Below are 23894 nucleotides of genomic sequence, written 5' to 3'. Positions count from 1 at the left end.
AGAAGATAATGACAGCAAAAAAAAAATAAAGAAAAAAAAAAAAACCAAAACAAAAAAAAAAAAAAAAAAAAAAAATGCACCAAAAAGCACTTTAGTAAGATGTTCTCTACAGGTTAGAGATGCTACTGAAAGATGGTGAGTGGGTCTCTGTTTCAAAGAAAATGAACTCTGTGCTTTAAACAGAAATGCTTAAGTAGCAGAGGCAAATGTGAGTAACATAGTAGTCAGCAGAGCTGAAAGGTACCCTATCAACAAAGTTCCCTGATCATTATAATTATTTTTGCTTCTTCTAATTAAGTGCCTGGAACTAAAATAGCCCACTAAGGTGTCACTTGTTCATTTTTTTTAAATGTTTATATATTTTTAAGAGAGAGAGAGAGAAGCAGAGCACAAGCTGGGGAGGGGTAGAGAAAGAGGGAGACACAGAATCCAAAGCAGGCTCCAGGCTCTGAGCTGTCATCACAGAGCATGATGCAGGGCTCTAACCTATGAACTGTAAGATCATGACCTGAGCTGAAATCATATGCTTAATGGACTGAGCCACCTGGGGGCCCCAGATTAGTATTTTTAAAGGGTAAAAAATGGTGAATAGAAGCTTGACTTGAGTTATTGAGGCAGACTACAGATTGTTTCCCAATATCTATTTTCCCCTTCTCTCCCATAGAAATAGGACCTCTGAGTTTTAGCAGAACTCACAGCTACCAAAAACAAACATTGTTTCCCAGCCTCCCTTGCAGCTAGGTATGGTCATGTGACTAAGCTCTAACAAATAGGATGTGAGTGAAAGTAAGATGTATAATTTCCAGGTTATGTCTTTAAAGGTAGGGGTTACACCCTTCCTCCTCTTTCTCCATCTTGCTGCTCAGAATACAGAAGCGGTTATGAACATTTTGGAATGGGCCAGGGTAATATTCCAGTGATGGTGAGAAAACAAGCCAAAAAGGAGCCTAGGTCCCTGGATGGCCTTGTGAAATAGAGACACCCTACCAGCCCTGAACAGTCTATATCTGGACTGTCACAGGAGAAATAAACTTCTATCTTGTTTAAATCTCTGTTATTTTAGGTTTCTGTTACTTTAAGTGAGTAACTAAGTAATGACTATAGATAGTCCCCAATGATAAACAATGCAGGCATCTCTTTGGACTCCCAGACCTGAATCATTTCACAGACGCAAAGCCCCTTAAGTAAAAGGGAAATTAAGCATTTGTAAGGAGGAGTTTGGTAATAACAGCTCAATAATGTTCTTTAATAATTATAGCTATGAGATGCCTAGGTGGCTCAGTTGGTTAAGTGTCTGACTCTCGATTTCAGCTCAGGTCATGATCTCACTGTCGTGAGATTGAGCCCCACATTGGGTACCGCTGGGTGTGGAGCCTGTTTAAGATTCTCTTTCTCCCTCTCCCTCTACCCCTCCCCCTACTCTTGTGTGTGCATGTTCTCTCTCAAAAAATAATAATTATAGCTATCATTTATTGAATGTAATTATGTACCAAGCACTATTCCAAGCGCTTTACATGTATTAACTCATTTAATCCTCAAAACTTTTGGATAATCCATATATTTTAAAAAGTTGATCAATACCTTGCAGCTGATACAAAAATTAATTCAAAATGGATGACAGATCTAAATGTAGAATTTAAAACAATAATGTTTAGAAAAGACATAGAAGAAACTCTTTATAACTTTGGGTTAGTCAAACATTTCTTAGATATGACATCAAAAGCACTATCCATAAAAGAAAACATTGATAAATTAGACTTCATAAAAAATGTTAAACTTCTGTTCTTTAATAAACAGTGCTCAGAAAATGAAAAGACAAACCACAGACTGGAGAAAAATACTTGCAAAACACATATCTGGTTAAGGATTTGTATCCAGAATATATAAAGAGCTTTCAAAACTCAATAAAAAGAAAGTAAACAATCTAATTTTTTAAATGGGCAAATGATTTGATGAGACACTTTACCAGATAGAAACATGGAAAGATGATTAACATCATTGAAAATTAGGGTACTATAAACGAAAGCCACAATAAGATACTATTACTTTAAAATGGTTAAAATTTAAAAGCTGAACATACCAAGTATAGACGAGGATATGGAGTAACTAGAACTCTCATACACTGCTGATAGAATTTCAAAATGGGACAGGCATTTAGGAAAACAGCATGACAGTTTCTTATAAAGGTATACATACACACATACTTAGTGTATGACCTTGCAATCCCCCCCTTCTGAGTATCTACCCAAGAAAAAGAAAACTTATGTTCCCACAAAACCCTAAATATGAAGGTTTATGTTGACTTTATAATCATAATTGCCAAAACCTGGGAACAACCCTAATGTCCTTCAACTGATGAATGGATACACAAACTGTGGTACATCCACATAATGGAATACTATGCAGCAATGTAAAGTAATGAATTACTGATACATGCGACACGATGGGTGCATCTTAAATGTGTCACGTTAAGTGAAAAATCTAGACTCAAAGGCTACATACAGTATGATTCCACTTACGTGACATTCTTGAAAAAGCAAACAATGGAACACAAGACAGATCAGATGTTACCAGGAGCTAGGAGTGAGGGACCGGTTGACTACAAAGGGGTATGAGGGAATTGGGGGAAGGTGAAAATGTTGTATATCTTGATTGTGCAAACCTCTCCTTACCCTTGAGTGCCCAGCTGAAAGGTTGCCTCCTCTAAGAAGTCTTTCCTGGTTGTCCCTATCAGGCTAGTTTGGGAATACCTCCTACTGGCTTCACCAACAGTGGCATTCACCACACTATACTGTTACAATTTGTGAGTCTTCACAATGGTTACACAAATGGGTGCATTTGTCAAAACTCATAGAACTGCCCATAAAAAGGGCAAACTTTACTGTAAGCAAATTGTCTCTCAATCCTGACTATAAGGGAGAAAACTACCCAATAAAGTAGGTTTGCTACTTTCATTCTACAGTTTAAGAAACTAAGACACAGAGAGGTTTCAAACCCAGATGGTCCAGCTTTAGACCTGTACTCTTGACCACAGAACTATGTTGAATTATCCTCTTGACCTTCCTTCAAGGAAGCCTCAACTATTCCCAGGGGAACTAAGCCCTAGAGACAGAAAAATTCACCCTTTTGAGAGGTGATTAGTCACTGGCTTTCAGCTGACACAAGTGCCCTTGTGATCCATCAGTCAGCGTGGAGGCTTATGGGGATCATGAGATAATTTTGGACTCAACCTGCCTTACAATGAGCCCAGGGGGACTGCAAACCCATTTCATGGCTATCTTCCTTCCTATCCTCAGCAAAAAATACACATTGGGAATCCCGTAGTTGAGAAGGCAAAAACAGAAGCCGCTAGAACTTACTTCTTACTGAAATAGTAGATCAAAAGCTACATCCTGGGGGAATTGCAAAAATTACACCATAAAAGACACTAAAAGTGAAGAGTGATGATTTCTGTCACATCTCCATTTACTTATCAAGAGATGGTAGAATGTGGATGAGGCCTGGAGAAAGGTCCTATTTTCTATGGCATAACAGGGCGCTATATAGAGCTGTGGCATGTTGCAGTGGAGGCAACTTTCATAGCTCAATAAAGAACCAAGAACCAAACCAAACCAAAACAAAAAAACCCCAAGAGCTCCTCTCCCCGCCCCCACCTCAAAAGAAAATAGCTACAGGGCACCTGGCTGGCTCAATCAGTAGAGCATGTGACTCCTGATCTTCCTAGAGTCAAGAGCTCAAGCCTCAATTTGGGCATGGAGCCTACTTAAAATAAAAGGAACATACCCTACTTCTAGAAGGGGGCCTGGATTTGCTATAAATCATTAGATATACATGTGACACCAAGATATATACTGAGCTGGCTGCCATCTGGTCTACCTAGCCATGTGCTGGCTATATTCTTTAGAGTCCATCATCAAGTAGAAATGGAATCTGTGGGATCAGGTCCAGGTAGGTCCTGATGGCATAGGCAAGCATCCTGTGCAGGCCACTCACCAGGCCTGCACTGGGGTGAGGCAGGCAACATGCCTGAGGTGTAAATTGATGGAGGCACTCACTCAGGTGCTGACTGAGGGTCTGCATGACCCTGGCCGTGAGGGCCTCCTTACAGGTCCCACCACAGACAGCCAAAGTGCCCTGCCCTAACACATACTATGGGAAGCCATCCCTCAGCCTACACCTAGGATCCCATGAGAAATATGCTAACACCCGATGAAAGAGAAAGGGAAGTTTTACATCTAGTTTATAGTGCAATACGCCAACCCTGGCCAGAAGTGTCCCACTGCTGTACAGTCCCATTTGGGGGTGGCTCTGAAAAACAACAGAAGAAACCCTTCCCAGTGGGCAGAATGTTGAACGGTGTATTTTGTGGCTCATTCTGTCTGTAGGGAGAGATGGCCTGATGTAAGGACTTGTAGTGAGTATACAGGAAGTAGTGAATGGTGTAGACAGATAACAAGGACTTGAAAGGAATGAGAGAAAAGATTTGGGGCAAGGAAGAGTAAGGGAAAAAAAACAAAAAGAGAATCTTTGGGGATGGATATAGAGGGTGAAAATATTTGTGTTTTATGAAATTGGTCACTAAAAGCCTCCCACTATTGAAAGGATTCTTGGGGCACCTGGGTGGCTAGTCAGGTGAGCATCTGACTTTTGATTTCAGCTCATGTCATGATCTCAGGGTCATGAGATTGAGCCCCACATCGGGCTCCATGCTGAGCGTGGAGCCTGCTTAGGATTCTCTCTCTCTCTCTCTCTCTCTCTCTCTCTCTCTCTCTCTGCCCCTCTCCCTTGCCTGCGTTCTGATATAAAATTTAAAAATCTTGAAAAAAATTAAGAAAAGAAAGGGTTCTTAATAACCAGGTGGACAAGAAAACTCCTTCCAATCTCAGTCTCCTTTCCCAGGGAACCCCAGAGCCTGCTTTGGAACAGATGGCCCGAAGATGGAGATGTAGCTCCGTATGAACTCAACATCTCACCAAAACTAACCTGGTTACCGTCAATGCAAAATGCCAGCAGCAGCAATCACCCCCAAGTTCTGCATGCTATTCTATATTCCCAGGGAGACCAGTGAGGTGTCTAGTGGAAGATTTGGATATGCATTCGCTGAGCATCAAGCTTCTACCAATACTACCATCCATGGACCCACTCTATGCCTTATGACTGTCTGATTTCCCACACAACATCACTTCTTAACAAGAATTCATTTTGCAGTTAAAAAAAAAAACCAAGCTAATGTACACATGACTCGCTGATCTTACTTATGTATCCCATAATCCAGAAGCAGCTGACTTTATAGATCAACAGAATGGTGTCGTAAAGACTACACGTCCCCTCAAACCCATTCTGCCTTTCTCCTGAGCATACGGCTGTCCACCCACGGTCTCTATTTCCCAGCCTCCCCTGTGGCCAGTTCTCCACCATGTGATGTGAGTGAAATTGACAGTACAGCTTCCAAGTCAAGCTCTTCATAAAGAGCTTGTCTTGGAGTGACTGCACCCTTCCCTTCCTGCTGGCCAGAACTCACAACTTCCGAAGGCACCTGTTGGGGCTGGCAGAGGACCTTCCTGGGTCTCTAGATGTGTTCCCAGAGCAGAAGCTATCTTTCTTCCTAGCTGTAAAACAAAAATAAACTTTCATCTTACCTGAGCCATTGTGGTTTTGGACTCTTTGCTAGAACCATTTAGAATTTTGTGGTGGTGTGGTGCAATACCTCAAGAATGAGGTATATGCTTTGAGCTAGTGATTAATGTTAGGATGCCATTTCTCCCATAGCCCAATTATATGGTTCCAGAAAGAGAGGTGGCACTTTCTACAAGTACCCAATGGCTCCCTCACTTCCTGTGACTCTTGTTTCTGCTGGATTACAGTTAGAGAGTCCTGGATGGAAGAAAGTTCCAACCAAGAGAAACAACAATATTTTTACTGAATTGGAAGCAGAAATTGCTGCCTGGTCACTTCTGGTCGGTCTTGCCAATGGATGGACAGGCTAAAGGAGGATAATGGGATTGGCCAACATGATGAATTCTGAATATAAAGGTCAAGTAGCATTTTTATTCTTTTTTTTTTAAAGCTTACTTCTTTTTATTTATTTTTTTAATAGTTTATTGTCAAATTAGTTTCCACATAACACTCAGTGCTCATCCCCAAAGTGCCCTCCTCCATGCCCATCCCCCCCAAGTAGCATTTTTATTCTACATAATAGGCAACAAGAAGTATTCATGGAACTGAGGGGCTCCTTTGGGGTACCTCCTTGTGCTGTTATGTCCAGTGGTAAAATTTAATGGAAGGCCACCACAGCCTTCATAGGCAGGACCCTCAAGAGTTCAAATTCCTCAGGACACAGGCTTGCTTCTTCCCTGGTTAGAGAACACAAACCAGCTCAGGTGCTGGCTGAAGGCAAAAGAAACATGGCATGGAAAAAGGAGGAGGGATGTCATAAATACAAAATAGAATCTCATACTGCGGAAAGACAGAGAGTGGCTTTCACCTCCTAACCTTTGGCATGGTAGATGCTTATATACTTAAACTTATTCGCCTTTTTTCCAGTCTTTATTCTTTTGCCATTGTATTATTATGCATTGATGATGATTAACATTATAATCTGGTCTAGTCCACAGGCTACAGATTACAGGATTCCAACATACTAGAAGAGGAAGAGAACAAAGATCCTGAACCTAGAGCTACAAGGGGTTGGACTCTCCCCTAGGGGCAAGTTGAATACAATCTGTATGAGTGACAGCAGCATATATTGGATGGGAGCGTTTTAGGGGAGAAGACTGTAAATTGAGAAAGAAAGGCACATGTGGATGTTGAACTGCCAAAGGGGTGGACTGTGGTGGCATTTATCATTTCCTTTTTTCTTTTCTTTTCTTTCTTTCTTTTTTTTTTTTTTACACCCAGCATCTGAATACTCCTCCCGATATGGGAGACTTTCTCCAAATGAGGTAAATACTGGTGGAGTTGTTTTTGCCTTTCATAGAGAAACCTAAGGGACTGTGTTTATTCTCTCCCCATCTCTGACAGCTGGTGCCAGGACATATGTCTTAGATTTAGCCACTCAAATGGCCCCACGTGAGCTTTGAATCTTGGGGGATTAAAGTTAGTACTGATGGGAGAAGACTTGAGAAATTACACGTAGTGATGCTCATGCCAAGAGCCCTAAAGACGGGCGCCAGCAGCTGTGCCCTAACCAGGCTTTCCTGCCATTTGATCTTGTGATGTTTCCTACATTGTATTTTCCTTAGTTCTCTGGCCTTCCCACCAATCCTGTAAACTACGTGGTATCCCTGCAATAAGTTAATTTTTCTCTTGAGTTAGCTGAACCCAGACTTACACACCGATGGGCATTGAGAAAATCAAGGATTTGAGCAAGAGGAGAACTCTCTGCAGTCCAGGGTTGAAAAATATTCTCTGAACACTGTGTAGGTGAGAAGGGCTTCTGTCCTGTACCAGCTGGAGATGGATGATGCTTCCTACAGGTCTGTCTTGGGGACTCTGGTCCCTAAGAAGACCCACGTATCAGGATAACTGGTGTGGCTATTGACAGTTGCCAGGACTGTGGCCCAGAGATCCAAAGTACTCAGCACTCCTACCATCTACTCCTACATCCAAGGGCCATGAAGGCAGAGATGTAGGGAAGGTCCAGCTCTCCGGAGAGGAGGAGTCAGGGCGGGGTTGGCTCTTCTTTCCCCCCCAGGACCCCTGCGCTTGGAACCTCACAGCACAGCCTCAGAGCAGCTCCCCAGCCACGCAGGCACAGGTGTGCTTTCTCCTCCACACACGCACACAAACCCACAGCACCTGAACTTGTCTCTCAGCCCTGCCCTGAGAGGAGCAGAACGCAGGCGGGGCTGGAGAGAAGGGGCCTCAAGGGTTTTGCTTATTTGCCACTGAGAACCAAGAAAAGTGCGCTTTTCTCCTTCCAGGTGCTCGCCCTGGAGCCCTGCGCCCTTCTCCTCCTGGCCACAGGATGAATTCTGACCCAAAGGACGGCGCTCCTCCCACGGGTTTCCAAGCTCTTACCTTCGGGCTGCTGGGCGGGCCGGATCCCGGGAGCCGTGGCTGGAGCGCTGCTCTCGCGTCTCCGCCGCAAACCCGCGGGAGCGAATCCGCGGCCCGGGCGGTCCTTGCGTGGGGCTGCACGCCGCAGGGCCCGGCGCCGCGTTCCCATCATTTCCGGATGGGGGGGTCGGGGGGAGCCGGCAGCCGGCAGAAAAAGTCAGGGAGCCGCTCACTTTCCTGCCCCGGCCTGGGTCTTCGGTCCCAGGAAGGGAGGAAGCCCACAGGGGGATGCGATGGCGGGTCTCCCTGGAGCGCAGGAATAAAAACCAAGCCTTTCTCGGCCAGCGCCCAGGGCGCCACCTCCATCGCACCCTCCGCAGCCCAGCACATCGCGCGGTGGCGGGCGTCTCACGCAGCCTGTCGCTCTCAGGGTCACGCGGTGGAGCTGAGGGACAGGTTTGCGGAATTCTCCGGCCGCTTTGGCGACCGGGCGGGGAGGCCTCGGGGCCCGAGCCCGGCAGAGGCTCGAGTCTTGGGAGGGGATCAGAACCCAGCAGGTGGGCGCAGGCGGCATTTTCTTCCCGGTTGGCCGGCCAGCTTCAACAGGAGAGTCCTGCTCTCCTCCTTTTCGCGTTTCTGGTATATTCCAACCTGGCACCCCCTGCCCGAGAGTCCTTTGCCGTCTAGGCTCCACAGTCCGGGTGCTTCTGAATCGTTGACTACCCTTCCCCACGGACCCTTCCGCCGGGCAAGGTTGAGGCCGCCCTCCTGCCGGAAGTAGAGCTTCCGCACGCGGGCTCCGTGCAGGTGGCCACTCCGTGCAGGTGGCTGCTCCCTGCGGTCCCGTGGAAGGGAGTGAGCTGGGAATGACGCCCCGGACAAGCAAGGAGGCCAGACTGCCGTGTGGAGGGAACGGTGGAGCTCACCCCAGGGCGCCTCCTTCGAAGTCAGGGTGCTGTTCAGTTTGTGCAGCCAAAGGCCCCAGGCCTCCCAATGCTCTGCTTCTTCAGCCNCCCCCTCCCACACACGGCCGCCCCCCATTCTCTCTACCCGAGAAGGCTCTCCCACAGGGTCCAGGCTGGCTGCTGTCACCGGCGCTATCACCGTGCGGCTGCGGGGCGCCTGCGCGGGCCAGTGCCCCGCATGCAGCGGCCGGATGGCGCCTCACTCTACCGTAGGGCAGTGGATAAAACGTAGGGTTGACTTGGGACTTCGGTGGGGTTAATAAACTGTCTTCTCCCTCTCCTCCTGCCCACCCCTCTGCTGAGTCCACCCCAGTTCAGTAACCATGCCGCCCAATTTCTGGCCTGAGGAAGGAAAGGGAAAGAAGCCTGTGGGTACAAAATGGGTTCGAGAGTATATGACTGATAGGGTGCCTGGGTGGCTCAGTCGGTTGAGCGTCTGACTCTTGGTTTCCAGTTTAGGTCATGATCCCAGGGTCGTGGGATTGAGCCCTGCATCAGCTCTATGCTGAGTGTGGGGGCTGCCTGGGATTCTCGCTCTCTCTCCCTCTGCCCCTCCCGCCCCCACCCCCACGTTCTCTCTAAAAAAATTAAAAAGTATGTGACTGAGTGTGAGCTCGCAGGCCCAGGGTCCTGAATAAGTGTGCCAGCGTGCTGGAGATGGTTTTCCCCTGATGACAAGTCAACTGGTGAGACACCCCATGAGGGCGCCTTACGCGTTCTCCTTTAAACTTGTGGCACCCACCCCTGGCTGGCCACCTGGGAGCAGCTGGGTGAATGCATGCCGCTCTGCGTTTCCCTGGACTGGACAGTGAGATCTGGGCTGCAGCCGGTGTGTAACCAAACATCCATGGGAACAAGGAAGTAAATGTCGAGACACGCACCAGGACTGTCGCTCTGCGTGGACACCTGGTCTCAGCCTGACACCAACAGAGTGACACTGTGGGCCTGTGCACTTTCGGAGGGGTGGGTGAGGGGACCAGTAAGCCCTCTATTACGACCCCCAATTCTGCTGGGCACCTGGGGGCAGGGAGGGCTCCAGGGTTGGGTGTGTCTTCCCCCTGAGGTTCCCTCCCTCTGGTCTCCACCCAGCCTGGCAGGGTCAATACCGGCTTTCTCCCCACCCACTTGCCCCACTGACAGTTGGGCCCAGTGAAAGCAGGGACTCGATAATCTGCTCCTTGCCCAAAGGAGGGGCAGGGAAAGCACCTAATACACAATAGCCTCCCTTCTGAGCACCCAGAAGGGCCACCACTCTACTTTCTCCAGCAAATCAAGGGTCTGGGAATGAGGTGGGGAGGGCGGGGCCCGCAGTTTGTAGGACCTGTTTCCTACCGCCTGCACCCTGCCTGGTAGGTAGAAAAAGCAGGTCAAGCCACCCTGGGGCGCCCTGTGCCTTTCCAGAAGTACCTACAAAGAGACAGGCATTTTTATTTGCATTATCTCCTTAATCCCTTGGGTAATCAGGGGAAGGGCTGGCCCTATAATTTGGGCAAGGAAATGGTAGGCTCCTAAAATTTAATTAACTTGCCTGAGGTTAGAAAGCAGAGAAGCTGAGCTCAAAACCTAGGCTGATATCCAAAACCACCTCAGCAGCCGCCTAGGTGTGAATGAGGATTTTAGAAAGAGGGACAGGTGCAGATGGAGAGGAAATGGGGGTGCTCGGAAGTGTCACCTAGTAGGTGACAGAGAAAGAGCAGGACACAGGATAACAGGGACGGTTTGGCCTGTGGCATGGGGGAGAGTGCATTTTAAAACATATCAGAAGGGTTATCAATTGTGTCTATATATTTAATTTCTTTAAATAAAGTGGAAGACTTCTCTTGGGCCGTATGTGCCAGGCAAGTTTGAGAACCCAAGATTAGATCTCAGACAAAGAGTGGTAGTTTAGGATTTGGGTCGTCTAAGCAGCATCAGCAGCATAAGAAGTTTGTTCTAAATTCAGGATCCAGACCCACCCGAGATGTAATAAATGAGAATCTGCATTTTAACAAGATTCCCAGGTGATTCCAACATGTTCAAGTTTAAGGCATTGGCAGGAGCTATTTATATATAAAAGAATATACCTTCCCATGTTTGGCATAAAGCTTACTTAAAAATAAATGAGGAAGGAAGGAAGGAAGGAAGGAAGGAAGGAAGGAAGGAAGGAAGGAAGGGAGGGAGGGAGGGAAGGAAAAAAGAGGGGCCCCTGGCTGGCTTAGAAGAGCATGCAACTCTTGATCTCAGGGTCATGGGTTCAAGCCCCAATGTTGAGCGTGGAACTTACTTTAAATGAATACACCTTATCATGTATAGAAAAAAACCTCCCCCGGGACGCTCCCCTACACTCCCCCCCCCCACAACTCTGAAGGAGGCAGAGAAGAAGGGAAGGTTGTGCTCTCTTTTCTTTTCATATTCTGTCTGAATGTCCAAATAGTCCAAATAACCCCCTCTCTGAACTTCAGGCGGCACCCTCCTACCTACTCCAGCCTGTTCCCTGCTTTGCACAGAGCAGATGTAAAAGGAGTTGGAGGGATTTTACTTCCTGGTTCTCCATTCCTTTGTCCAATAAAGGGTGATTCATTTGCTTCTATTTTGAATTTTCTACCTGTTTGAGTCCTCCCAGCCCCACTGACTCAGAAGAGGGGAGGGGGGTAGAAGTGCTGAGAACCTTCTTCCAATCCCAGAGGGCTCCTGGAAGGAGGCAAGCCCAGGCTGGGAAGGCCCAGAGGGTGGGTGCTGGCTAAGTTTGGGGAAGCAGGAGGAGGAGGTCTCACAGGCTGGCAGTGCTTCAGGGTGGGTCCTAGAGGGGTTAAGGGGACAGTGGACTGGAGTGGATTGGAGGTGATTTTTCCAGAGACCTAGGAGGCAACCTCCCAGCGGACCTCTGGGCCAAGAGCTCCCTCCACAATATGAGAAATCCCTTGAGGAGCTGGTGGGGGTCTCACCTCCAGTTCTCCCCAAATCCAACACTCCCCTGGACTCCGCCATCCCTCAAAGCGCCTCTCCCCGCGCGGCCCCTAGAGGGCGCCCGGAACTCACTTGTCCTGGGTTTTTGTGTTGGAGCCTCCGCTCCGGCTCTCACTTCTGGGCGGCTTCTGAGTAGCTGCCGCCTCCAGCTTTTGGGTCTTGCGACTCCTCCCGAAGGAACGGAAGATATGTGGGCCCTGTGAGTAAAGGGCTGAAAACCTCAAGGGGAAGGAGTAGCTCCTGCCAAAGCCCTCCTTAGGGTGACACGCAGCAGTGGGGGCCTTGCGCCCCCTACGTCCCCCAGCCCTTAACAACCTTCTTGCACACAAAGGAGGCCGGATTTCCTTAGGCTTCAGGGAGGCAGCGGCGACCGCTGGACCTTCTGAGCCTGGCTAGGATCCTCGGCTGGAATCCCCGGCAGCCCGCCGCCCCCAAGCCCAGCCTCAACGCTTGGGGTGCCGTCATTCGCTGGAGCCCTCGGGCAGGCGGCGGAAGCGCGGGCCTATGAAATCCCCACCCCCAAGCCGCCGGGAGTCGAGTTAGGCCCTCCCCACTCAGGGTAGGGGGAGGAGGGGTGGGGAAGGGGAGTGCCCTTGGCGAGGTGGAGAGGGGGGTGGCAACCGCGGGTAGGAGCTTCTTGGGGCCGGGGCCGGCGTGAGTTTGAGGGAACTAAGAAAGCCAGCACTAGAGAATGTACGTGTGCGTCTGCAAGCCCAGCACCCGCACACCTGTGGCTCCCTCCCCCTGGTGCAACATCGCACAACCCAGTGGTCGCACAGTGGAAGGAGTTATGTGAGGTTGTCCACAGCGATGCAGGCTGTGGCCAAGATGTGAGTTTGCAGGCACCCCCCACCACCACCACCAACCTGAGTACCCCACCGCTGCCTCCGCTCACCCACCACCCTCTCCATCGAACACACCGTCTTAGGATTCTGCTCTGATTTCCTTGGCAAATCCGAACCGTCTCTAGCCCTCGCTGAGCCTGTTTCATCGGGCTCCCCAGATAGGAGGCCAGGCGTGGGTGCAGGAGAGTGGTGCCAGGGGCCTCCCTGGGCTGGCATTAGGCAAAGATTTCGAGCGATGCGGGAAAAGCGGAAGTGACTCGGGTTAGTTGCCAGCGCAGAGGCCTGGCTGTGGGGCTCCAAACTGGAGCTGATTAGGGAGCCAGACTCCAAGGGCTGCGTGGGAGCGAGCGGTGTGTGGAGATGGTATGCGGGGGCAGCTTGAGAGAAGGGGTTTCCTCCCGCATCTGGCCTGAGGGGCCCTCAGGGCAGCCCCGGGGCCCCAGCTCCGCACCTGGGGTAGCGTTGCCTCCGATTCCAAACCGCTCCAGCCTGGCACAGCCCGGAGGGAGGTCCCTCCTAGCAGTAGTCTCATATACCTGGAAGCACCTTGCCACCTGCGAGCATACCATAAACAGGATGCCCATCTGAGTCCTGGGCCCAGGCAAACCCCACACCTGACACCACAGTAGGGGCGTCACAAGGCAGCGCTCAGGCCGTGCCCACACAGCCCCCAAGCACAGATCGGCACAAAGCCGCTATTATAGTTAACAGGTTGAGCCAGATTCTCTGTGTACCACTGGCGGCACAACACGGGCCTCTCGGACCCCAGCCCTGCCTGGGTTTCTGGGCCCCACGGGCCACCACCCACTCAGCCACCACGCTGGGCTGCGCCTTGTCTGGGCCGGCGCTCAGGGCTCACTTGCCCGCGGAATTTGGTCAGGGCAGTCAGCTCACTCAAGCCAAGGAAGGAAGCCGATCTTTCTGCTCAACGCAGGTTGGTTCATTCCTCTTCTCTTTCCGCGCCTCTCTTCACAGTTATTCGTTCGGACACTGAGTTAGTTCCATTTCTGTTTTTTTTTTTTTTTTAACAGAGACGACCATTTCCGGCTGGCGTTGAGGCAAGCCGGGAGTTATGAGCTTTTCTGCTGCAGGTCTTTGGCCCTGACTGTGACCCTCGCGGCCCCCTCTCCACCAGCCTCCGCCCCCTCGGGACCGGGTGTGCGGGTTCAGCCGCCCCCGGCGGGCCCCGCGCCATCCTGGCCTTTCCCCGCTGCCGCGGCCCTCGGCCGACGCGGGATTCGCCGGAGATTCGGTCCCAACGAATTCCCCGCGGAAACCGGGGAGTCTTTGGAGGCCCCTGGGCGCCGAGAGCCTTGGTGCCCTAGGGAGTCCGGCACCCCGGGGACGCCTCGCCCGAGGGCCTGGGCGCCTGAGAGGGGGCTCTGGAGAGCGCACGACCCCGGCCTCCGGCAGCTGGCGTGCCGAGAGCCAGCGCGTACCCGGGAGCGGGCGCGCGGGGCCGGGGCCTCCAGGGCCGGGAACCCCTCATGCGGGATGCCTGCTTCCCCGCGAGTCCCCTACACGCTGGAGGGGGGTCCGAGAGCAGTGGGCCGGGGCGGGGGGGCATGCGCGCGCGTGGTTATGAGTGTGAACCCCAGCTGTTGCGAAGATCAGGGAGGCAGGAGGTATTTCGGGGACCGGCGTGTAATGCCTAATGTTACACAGAGTTTGTTTTGTAAAAGGGGGCGAGGGGTTGGGGGGAATAACCTGGATTTTGGAGTCTGTTCGGGTGGTTGCATTTGTGCCGGGCAGCGGCTCCCCAGTCCTGCCTCAGCTGGATAGTCCGTGGCCAGAAAACACCCAGTAGCCTCCGGGGCCAGCAGCCTCTCTAGGGGGTCCCCGGGACTGGGAGGTGGGAGGGAAGCCCCAGTCTCTGCTGAGGTTCAGAGGCTCTGGAATCTGACAGCCGGGGGGGCACTGAAGGTGCGTCTTAAAGACGCAAATGGAGAAGATATCTCGCCAAACGGAGACGGTCCGGGCCTGGCGGCTACAGTCCCGATAGGAGAGGAGGGATCAACCAGACCTTCCCAGGCAGAAGGACACAGAATTCCCAGGCAGAATTTGGTGGTTCTGGGAGGCCATTTCCGGATTTCTCCCAGCCGGGTGCTGGATGTTTTAGCCAGTGCAGGCAGGAGGCGGGCTGCAGACCCAGTGTTGTGGCCAGAACATTTTCCCCAAGAGGAACACTGCCTGTCAGGGCCCTGCCTGGTCACCCACAGCACCTGGGGTGGGGGTGGAGGGGACGGGAGGGCCAGCCTTAGTCCTTTGGACACAGAATTGTCTTCTGAGGAGATCAGGCTCCAGGGGGGCCACAGATGAGGGATGGATGAGCACTGTCCCACCCAGTCAAATTTCCCTTTGGGCCTCCTAGGGTGGGAGGCCCCATGCTTTGTCCCCCTGTGGTATGGCAGGTCCTGTATGGTGCCTGGGCAAGGGTGAAGGACAGCATCTCTGATGGTTTCTGTGACTCCCCAACCCCTCTGGGTACACACAGCTCTGTATGCCTGAACAAGAGCCACACTTACTCACTTCTCGCTTCTAGCCACAAAGTTCTCTCAGACTCACATCCCAAAGAAAAAGCCTNTGTCAGAAAAACAAGTCAGTTTTATGCACCTGAGATTGGCCTAATAGCCAGGGGACTGGATGTTACAGGGAATGTTGTGTACTATGGCTGCTGTCCTGGCTGATGTGGATGTGGGGCCTCTCTGAAGTTCCCTAGGGAGTCATTTATTCAGATCTCTACTAGGCTAGACTAGTCCTGAGAGCCGGGAAGTCCTCCTTAGAGCACTCCAAGATCCTGGCCCAATTCCTGACTCACTGTACTCCAACCTGTGTGGCTTGCTGAGTGAGGGCCTGGAAGCCTGAACTCCCTAGCAGATGTTAGTACCTCCCCCCAGAGCATCTGCACACCCTACCTTAGGCCTCCACACGCCAGCAGTGCACAACTACACCCACTCAATCACAACCAACCACACACACTCACCACTGACAGGGACAGTCACCCACAATGATCCACATTCTCCCCTAATTCATTCCCTGATGACATACTGTCACACACAAGTATATATAGTAAAACACACATCTCATATATGATTATGTGTCACACATGATTACATATGACACACAAGTATATTCATATAGATGATTCACAATTTAAACATTCACACATGTAACACAAAAATAGCTTCACGAGGAGAAATAATATGTACTCTCACACACATTAACACAGGATTCATACAGTCACAAATATGGGTGAGTGATCACAATTACCCAAAAAAGACACCATCACATTCACACATGGTCACACATACCATTGCAAGTTCATATGCGCGATGACATTTTCGATTTGCAACTTAAGCAGAAACACGCGCTTACAATAATTGCGAACACAATGACACACTTAAACACTATTACATTATCAGTAACGCCCTGAAGGCCCACACCGTCACAAACACACAATGCACACCCGCAACTCTCACACTCAAAGACACTATATCTCCTCGAGCATCAGCCGTCCCAGGAGAGCCTGTCACTCCTTCCTTTCCTCGGGTCTGCTTCTCTCTGTCCCCCTCCTTCCCTTTCTCCAGAGCCTGCAGGTCTTGCCCCTCCCCAAGATGTCCCTTATGCCCAGACACCAGCAGCTGCCCCAGTGGCACCATTTCACACCAAACCCAAGGTGCTGGGCTCAGCAAGGAGCAGGCAGCCCTGACTCCGGATCCGGAGGGTTTTATTATTTTTTTCACATAAATTACACAAGCACTTTATAAAATGGTTACACAGAAAACACCTTATAAGTGCATAACTTAAGCTCCCCCTATGAACAGGATCTGAAGAAATAGGCTGAGTTTGTGTGAAAACCTGCCTGTGTGTACCTGGGTGCGGCTAGGATGTGTGATGGGGGCCTGGCGGGCCATGACGCCATTGTGTGTGGGATAGTGTGTCACAGTGTGGCCGTAGCCTTGTGTTTGTGAGAAGTGCCATGCTGTTCACAATGAAGCTGGGTCACCCCTAGCTTATGCCTGATAGAGTCAACGGTGTGAAGGCGATGGCCCTGTGTGTGCATGACACTCTGACACAGGTCCTCTAGGTTTGGCTCTGGGTGACACTGGGAGGGACCGTGAAATGACCTCTGGGTGGGCCTGCCGGCGTCCGGGTGTGATGGGGGAGTGGAATACAGAGGGGCTCTCCCCAGAGCAAGGTCAAATGACAGCCCCTGCCGTCCTCTGACGCCCCCAGAAACTCTTATTCCCCAACGTCCTCTGCCTCTCTCAGTCCCACGTTAAAAATCAGAATAGAATAAAATAGACATAAACCGAGAGGACTTTGAACAGTTCCAGCGGGCGCGGGATCGCTTAGGCGTCTGGAAGGAGGTCGCGGGTCCCTGTCCCCCACGCTCTTTTCCTTTTTTTTTTCCCACCAAAGAGAAAACAGCGTCGGCAGGAGCTCGGCAGCGAGAGGGGCACCGCGTTTCCCTCCCACGCGCAGTCTGAAGCAGGAGGGGTGGGAGGGAGGCCCGGCCCTCAGCCTCCGCGACCCTGCGGCTGGACCGGGCTCTCGCGGGGCAGAGCAGGCAGGCTCACTCGCAGGCGGACGCGACGGACGTGACGCTGGTGATCTTGGTGGAGTCGTCGGACCACGGCTGCAGGTTCTGCAGGGCGAAGAGCGAAGAGTTGTGCACGCAGAGCGGGTCGGCGGGCAATGGCTGCGCCAGACTCTTCTGGAAGGCCTCTTGCTGCAGTTGCAGGAGAATGCGGTTCGCCTGCTGCCTCTCAGCCTCACGCTCCTCCGCGGTCTGCCGCCTGCACCGGGGACAAGCCGTTACCGACGCTCCCGGGAAACAGCGTGGAGGAGCCCTGCTCCCTTCGCAGCCCCCAACTCCAGCTTGGGCCCCCTTAACACCCCCTGATTTGAGGGTCCTGACTCCGACACAGACTGGAAACCCCCCAAGTAAATGGAGCGCAGGTATCCCAGGGGAGCGGGGGAAGTCGGCCAGGCCCAGGCATCTGGGGCTCCACGTCTCCGCCTAGCCAGGGGTAGGATGGCATCCCAGCCTGAGGCGCCTCACCCTCCCCACCAGTTAGGGCAGAGGACAGAGCCAGTGGATTGCGAGCGAGCTGCCCTGCCAGACCTCCGTCTCCCCTTTTCTCTGCGGACCTCTCGCGGGCTTCCCACCTCCTGGGCCGAGCCCTGGGCCGTGCGGGACTCCCGCCGGACCAGCGCCTTCCTCCCAGGCGGTCCAGGGAGGCGATGACTCACTTATTCCATTTAATGCCTCCCCTCCACCCCGTCAACTGAGATCAAACGTCTGTCTCTAAGGTGGACAGACCTAATGGGAGTCCCGGGGGCCTCCAGAAGCAATTTGTAGGCGATCGATGAAGCCGCGTGAAGCCGGCGAGGGCCTCTCCCAGCGGTGGACGCCAGCCCCTGCCCACCGCCCCTTCTTGCTTTAGCTCCGCGCGCCTTTCTGTCTCTCGCCTTCCCCTTCTTTCCCGCATTTCAAACTGCCTGCGCCTTTCTCTTCACCTCCTGTTTCCTCTCACCCCACCCCCTTCGTTCTTTCAGAATTAAGAGGATTTGTTTGAAACGAAAATGAAGGTTTAGTCGTTCGTGGCTTTCTTTTATTACCATAAGAGTTCTTCAAGCTGCCTGGTTTTTCCTTTTCTCCCTGGGGCGGGGTGCTCGCCCCATCCCCTCTCTTCGCCTGCCGCTCTCCGTCGTTTTCCGAGCCCCGGCGCCTTCCAGGGGCCTGCCTCGCTCCCTCCCTGCGCCTAGGCTGCAGCCCCCGCGGGGCCTTGGGAACACTAGTGTCCACACCCCTCCTCTGCCAGCCCCAGCTACCTCTTTCACCAGCTTCCAGAGGGCTGAAGGCGTATCCCCCGTTTCTTCCCCAGTGATAGGAATGGAGTGGGGGCAGAGTCGCCCGCGCAGTGGCTTCCTTTGTGGCCAAGAAGGCGGAATCCCGGAGAGATTCCTCGCCTTCATTCAGAAACAGAGGAAACTCCAAGATCTTCCTCCAGCGCTAGGCTCCCTCCGCCCCGCGCCCACGCCGAGCCCCGGACTTCCCCAGACTCTCCTGCGCTCTCCCCGGTGAGGCCTGAGCGAGCGAGAAACTTCTGGAACCAAACTTGTGGAACCAAGTATGCGGGCCAGATGTGCGGGAGGGGTGCAAGTGGGTACAGCTGGAGAAAGCGCCAGGGCTTGCGGTGAATAAGGCTGCCTAGGAGTGTGGGACATTGAGAGAGACAGAGAGAGACAGAGAGGGAAGGAGGGAGATACGTATGCGTGGCGGGAGGGGGGGTTTAGTGTAGCTATGGGTGTGTGACGGGAGAAGGGTAAATGTGTGTCTCACACACACACACACACACACACACACACAAACACACACCCCCATCTGCTCCTAATTGATCCTCCCTTTCAGTGGGACTCTCCAAAACCCCGCTGCAGCCGGCGCGGATTGATTTTCCTCTTCCAGGGTGGGAGGCCGTAAGCGAAAGGGCCTGGCAGAGTGTCCGGGGAGGAGGGAGTCAGCGGGGCCCAGGCTCCGGGTCTGGGGCCCGGCAGCTCCGCGAGGAGCCCCGGCTGGGGCGCAGAAACGAGGCGCAGGCCATCGGATCTCCAGTCCCCGGGATGGAGGAGGCATCTCTGTAAGCGCTACTTTGCGCAAACAAAAAGTCCCTCAGGATTCACCGATCTCCAAAGCCCTGACTGCAAGGGCTGTGCTCCAGCCCTGCGGGTTCCCCAAGCAGCGGCGGCGACCAGCCGGCCTTGAGTGTATCGGTCAGAAAGCCAGGAAGCCTCCGGTAAAACAGAGCCAGGGCTCTCCAACCCCACCGCGGCCATCGGCCTCGGTTGCTCGCGGTTCCCGGCAGCAGGGAACCGATCTGAAGCCGGCGAGCCGAAGGGGCGTGAGCGCCCCAGGAGAGACCCCGGCGCTGAGAGCTGCCCGCCCCGCGCGCTCACCTCCACTTGGTCCGCCGGTTCTGGAACCAGGTTTTGACCTGCGCGTCGGTCATTTTGAGCGCCTTGGCCAGGGCGGCGCGCTCGGCCGAGGCCAGGTACTTCTGCCGGTGGAAGCGCTTCTCCAGCTCGCAGATCTGCAGGCGCGTGAAGGACGTGCGCGGCTTCTTCTTCTTGGGGGGCGTCCGGTTCTGATAGGGGTGACCTATACGGCGTGTTACAGTGAAGGGTGAGAGGGCCACTGGAGCGGGGAGACAGACAGACGGCAGAGGCAAGCGGCAGAGCGTCAGGAGGCGTCCCAGGCCCGACTCCCCGCGATCAGCGAGCGCAGAGGCCAGACCCCAGGAGCAGGGCCGCGATCCTCCCGTCAGCCCTCAGCTCCAAGCCCGCGGCGGGAACCGGCCCCCTCCCGCCCGCCAGGCCGACGCCGCTGTCGCCATCGCCGCCGCCACCGCCACGAAGGCCTCCTTAGCCCCGGGCTCCCTGGTGCCCAAGCCAGAAACCGCGCAGTCGCCTCCCCAGTCTCCTTGAGGGGCACGCCTGGGGCGAGCTAAAGGTCGCAGCCCCCCACTGCTCCCGGCCTCCAGCCTCAGAGAAGCTGCCCAGCAGCAAGAAGCCATGCTTGATCAAGGCGGGGGACCCTGGCTCCTAACCTGAGCCGCCACCACACAGCAACACACACAGACACATCACATACCACAGGGACAAATTATCTATCTATACACCCAGCCGGACACACTGGCACACAAGCACATACAGGACACAGAGCAACACAAGGCAACACAAAGTGACAGCCATTCACTCCCTCGAACCTTCTTCAGGCCTGAAGCAAGATTAGGGTGGGCAGTGGCTCCCCTAGGTAGGCCCTGTGTGGAATACCTTTCACCAGAGACCCGTGACCAGTGGGTTCCAGGCTGAGGGTTCCATCAGAGCCCTTTAAGAGTGGCCTGGCCTGGGTGGGAAAGGAGAGTGGAATGGGCAGCAGGCTCTGCCTCCTCAGGCTGAGAGGTCTTAGGTTGGGGCACCGGGGTCCCTTGAGTACAGGGTCCTTCCTGGAGGCCCAGAGCAGAATGGCTGCCCCCCTACCTCCTTTCCGCCGCTGGGCCCTGCAGCCCGAGCCCCATGGGAGTCCCGCCCCGCCGTCGGCAGCCGCCGGTACCTCCCGCCGCCTCTAAGGCCCAGCTGGGAACCTAGGCTCAACTCGTGGCTACTTCTCAACGGGCTTGGGAGCCGGACTCAGCGGGAAGATCGAGGACCCTAGCCTCGGATCCTAGGAATACTAAGGGGTAGAGGGAAGTGAGGCCGAAGAAAGGGGCCCGCGCGTGAGCGAGTGCTGAGTGCCCAGAGCGGAAGCGAGAGCGGAGGGAGCCGGAGCGAGCGGAGGAAGGCGCGGAGCAGGCAGCGGAGAGGGCGGCAGTCGGCCGCCGCGGAGTGCGTAATCGTCCCAGGAGTTGTCCTTGGGCCGCCGCCGATCGATCGCCGGCCAGGCCGGTGCATTATTCACACTGGAGGGAACAGGGCTGGGCCCAGAGAGCAGGACACCATCCCGGGACCGAACGAAAATGAACCGGGAGGCTCGGCCTCACGCTGCCACCGACCTGGACTAAGCCCGCAGTCCGGGAAAGAGGGCCCGCCAGCTCTGCTGCTTTACTCAGTCTCGGGGCCTCTGCCGGGCCCGGCAAGCGCAACGGACGCTGCAGCTCGGCGCCCGAAGTGAAGTGGGGTGTGTGTGTGTGTGTGTGTGTGTGTGTGTGTGTGTGTGTGTAGGGGACGAAAGGTGGGGAACCTGTTCTTTCCTAGCGTCTGATGTCTGATTCTGGGGCTCGTCGCCTCAGCCAGAGAACGTCGGCCCGGACGGAAGAAACAGTTTATTCACATCGGGCCCCTTTCTCCAAGATTCCCGAGCCCCAAATGCCGGCGAAAGGTAGTCCCGAAGCTACATCACCCTTCCCTCCGCCAGGCTGAGCCCAGGGACGCCGAGAGGGGATCAGGGAGCGCTTTTCAGAGTAGGGGACCTGCGGGAGGGACGCAGAGGGGCCCAGGTTGGGAGAACTCTTCGAGCATGGCGATTCCGCGCGCGTGGAAAGGTGGCGGGCGGCTGAACTCAGGGGAAGCACCGAGAGGAGCTGGGTAACCTGGTGCGTAGAGGGGGCTGCGGGGAGCCAGCGGGCAGGGGAAAGGTAGCGCAGAGCCCGGGCCGCGGCCAGGCGGGGCGCGCGCGGGCCGGACTCACCTGTGAACCTGTCCTTTGTGTATCTGCNGGCACGGCCCCAGGCAGCGGCCTGTGCGCTGGCACTCGGATCACTCCGGCGGGCGCCAGGCTTAGGTTGACACTGTAAGATCCCGGGTCCTCGAAGGGCGCGCCGAGGCCGGCAAAGGAGGCGGGCAGAGACGGGTACGTGGCGCCCGGACGGCCCCCGGGGGGCCCTCCCAGGTAGCTGGCGCCGTCGGGGCCCCGCGGGGCCGGTGCGCTGTCCTGGTCCGGGCTGTTGAGGATCTGGTCGATGCCGAAGCTGATGGGCTCCGCATGGCCGGGGTGGAGATGGTGCGGACCCAGGTGCTCCATGCCGGCCCCCGGCCCCGGCCCCGCGGGGGGGCCTGGGCGGCGGCGATCGCTGTGTTTGGCTCGGGGGGCAGCGCTCAGCGGCGCGGAGGCGGCAGCCGCTCCTGGTTGCGCGGAGACTTGGAGGCGAAGTGCGCAGAGGGCTAAAGTAGGGGGGAGGGGAAGGAGAGGGGGGGCGCCGTATTCTTCCCCTCTCAGGCTGCTCCTTCCCCCTCTCCGGCTGCTAGCTCGATGTTGACTCTGGGACATCAATCACCCGGCGAAAAAGCCCGGTGCGAGCGAGCCTAGCCGTTTCGGCCGGGTCTCTCCATTGGCTGTGCGTGGAGAGGAGCCGGGTGAATGACAGCACGGGGGAGGGGCGGAGAGGGGGAGAGGGAGGCCGGGAGCCGAGACTGATGCAGGAACCAGAGACAGAGGGACGGAGACCGAGGCTCCGAGAAGTAGTTCAGGAAGAGAGAGAAGAAGAGATTCAGAGACTTAAAAGGAGAAAAAGAACAGGAGGCGGCCATTCCCGGAGACCGATAAAGAGACGGACCCAAGGAGGTAGAGGACAGAGCCCTCTTCCCAGTCTGGCAAGAGTCTCCCTTCACTTTGAATTGGGCCAAAGAGGTCCAGCCCACTAGGCCTCTGGGGAAGGGTGTCCCTGCGCTATTGGAGAATCTCCCCCAAGGGCTCAGCTGGGAAGCACCTGTCCTTCAACAGGAGGATTTACTGCAAACTTCAAGTCTGGCTTGTTAGAAAGTAGAAGACTGTCTACTTCCCAGGTATGGAGCCCAGGTCCCTGAGGCAGGAAGGTGAGTTCAGGCTTGTCCGTTTTAAAAACACAGGCCTATGAACAACTGGCTATATGTTGCTGAAAAAATCAACAACTACCCCAACCCAGCCTATTTAGAGAAACTGAGGAAAGGAAGACAGGAAGACTTACTGAGAGAAAGGCAAAAGTCGAGAGGTGGCTTGGGGCCTGCTGCCAGGGTGCCCATGCCTCAAGATACCCCTTTCCTTTTGAAGAAACAGATGACTCAAAGAAGCAGTGCCTATAGTACGTGAATGAATCCAATCGGATTGTTTACACCTAGTAACTAGCCCAGGGTTGGCTATTCCAAGCAAGACACCTTTGAACTGTGGTGAGGGGAAGGAGTTATTTTCTTACTTTTGGAATCCTGGGAGGGAGGCCTTAAGGCAGTGGGGGGCTGGGGTTGGTGCGACCAAGATCAGGGAAGTGCATCTGGACAAATTTAGGCCTTTTAAAGTTTTGCCTGGGGGTGACTGGCTTAGAGCCCAGAAGAGAAGGAGGAAACTCCCTTTTTCTGCTTCCTCTCTTTTCCCTCTTCAGTAGGGAAAGGTCTGCTCCCTGCCAGGAGCCAAGTTCTGGGAAGGGTGCACGTTGGATCACTTTGGATCTATTTCTGGTCTATTTCAGATTCAACAGGTCTTCAGGGAGGGACTTTATCAGGCAAGATGCTAGAATGTGAAGGTTCACATTCTATTTATCAAGTCTCATTACAGTCTATTTGCTTTGGTCATGTCTGTTATTTCCACGTGAAGAGACCTCCTTGGAAGCAGGGAACTCATCTCATTCTCCCAACCCCTCATGGAGGATAGCCCCAACCCACAGGATGT

The 23894-nt window shown here is 53.9% G+C and overlaps 1 protein-coding gene across 1 annotated transcript; it reads right to left on the bottom strand.

Moving 5' to 3' along the window:
• Positions 1-17330: 17330 nt before the first annotated feature.
• TLX1 (T cell leukemia homeobox 1) lies at positions 17331-22277 on the bottom strand. The gene is made up of 4 exons (XM_077748449.1): positions 21945-22277; positions 21657-21726; positions 19715-19952; positions 17331-17553 (listed from the first exon to the last, which is right to left on the bottom strand). The coding sequence occupies exons 1-4, from the start codon at positions 22275-22277 to the stop codon at positions 17331-17333; spliced, it is 864 nt and encodes a 287-aa protein (XP_077604575.1).
• Between the last annotated feature and the right edge of the window lie 1617 nt (positions 22278-23894).

The sequence above is a fragment of the Crocuta crocuta genome, unplaced genomic scaffold, assembly GCF_008692635.1.
Source record: "Crocuta crocuta isolate KB4526 unplaced genomic scaffold, BGI_CrCroc_1.0 scaffold619, whole genome shotgun sequence".
NCBI classification, from domain to species: domain Eukaryota; kingdom Metazoa; phylum Chordata; class Mammalia; order Carnivora; family Hyaenidae; genus Crocuta; species Crocuta crocuta.
The sequence above is the reverse complement of the archived record's forward strand: the minus strand, read 5'-3'. Positions and strand labels throughout refer to the sequence as shown.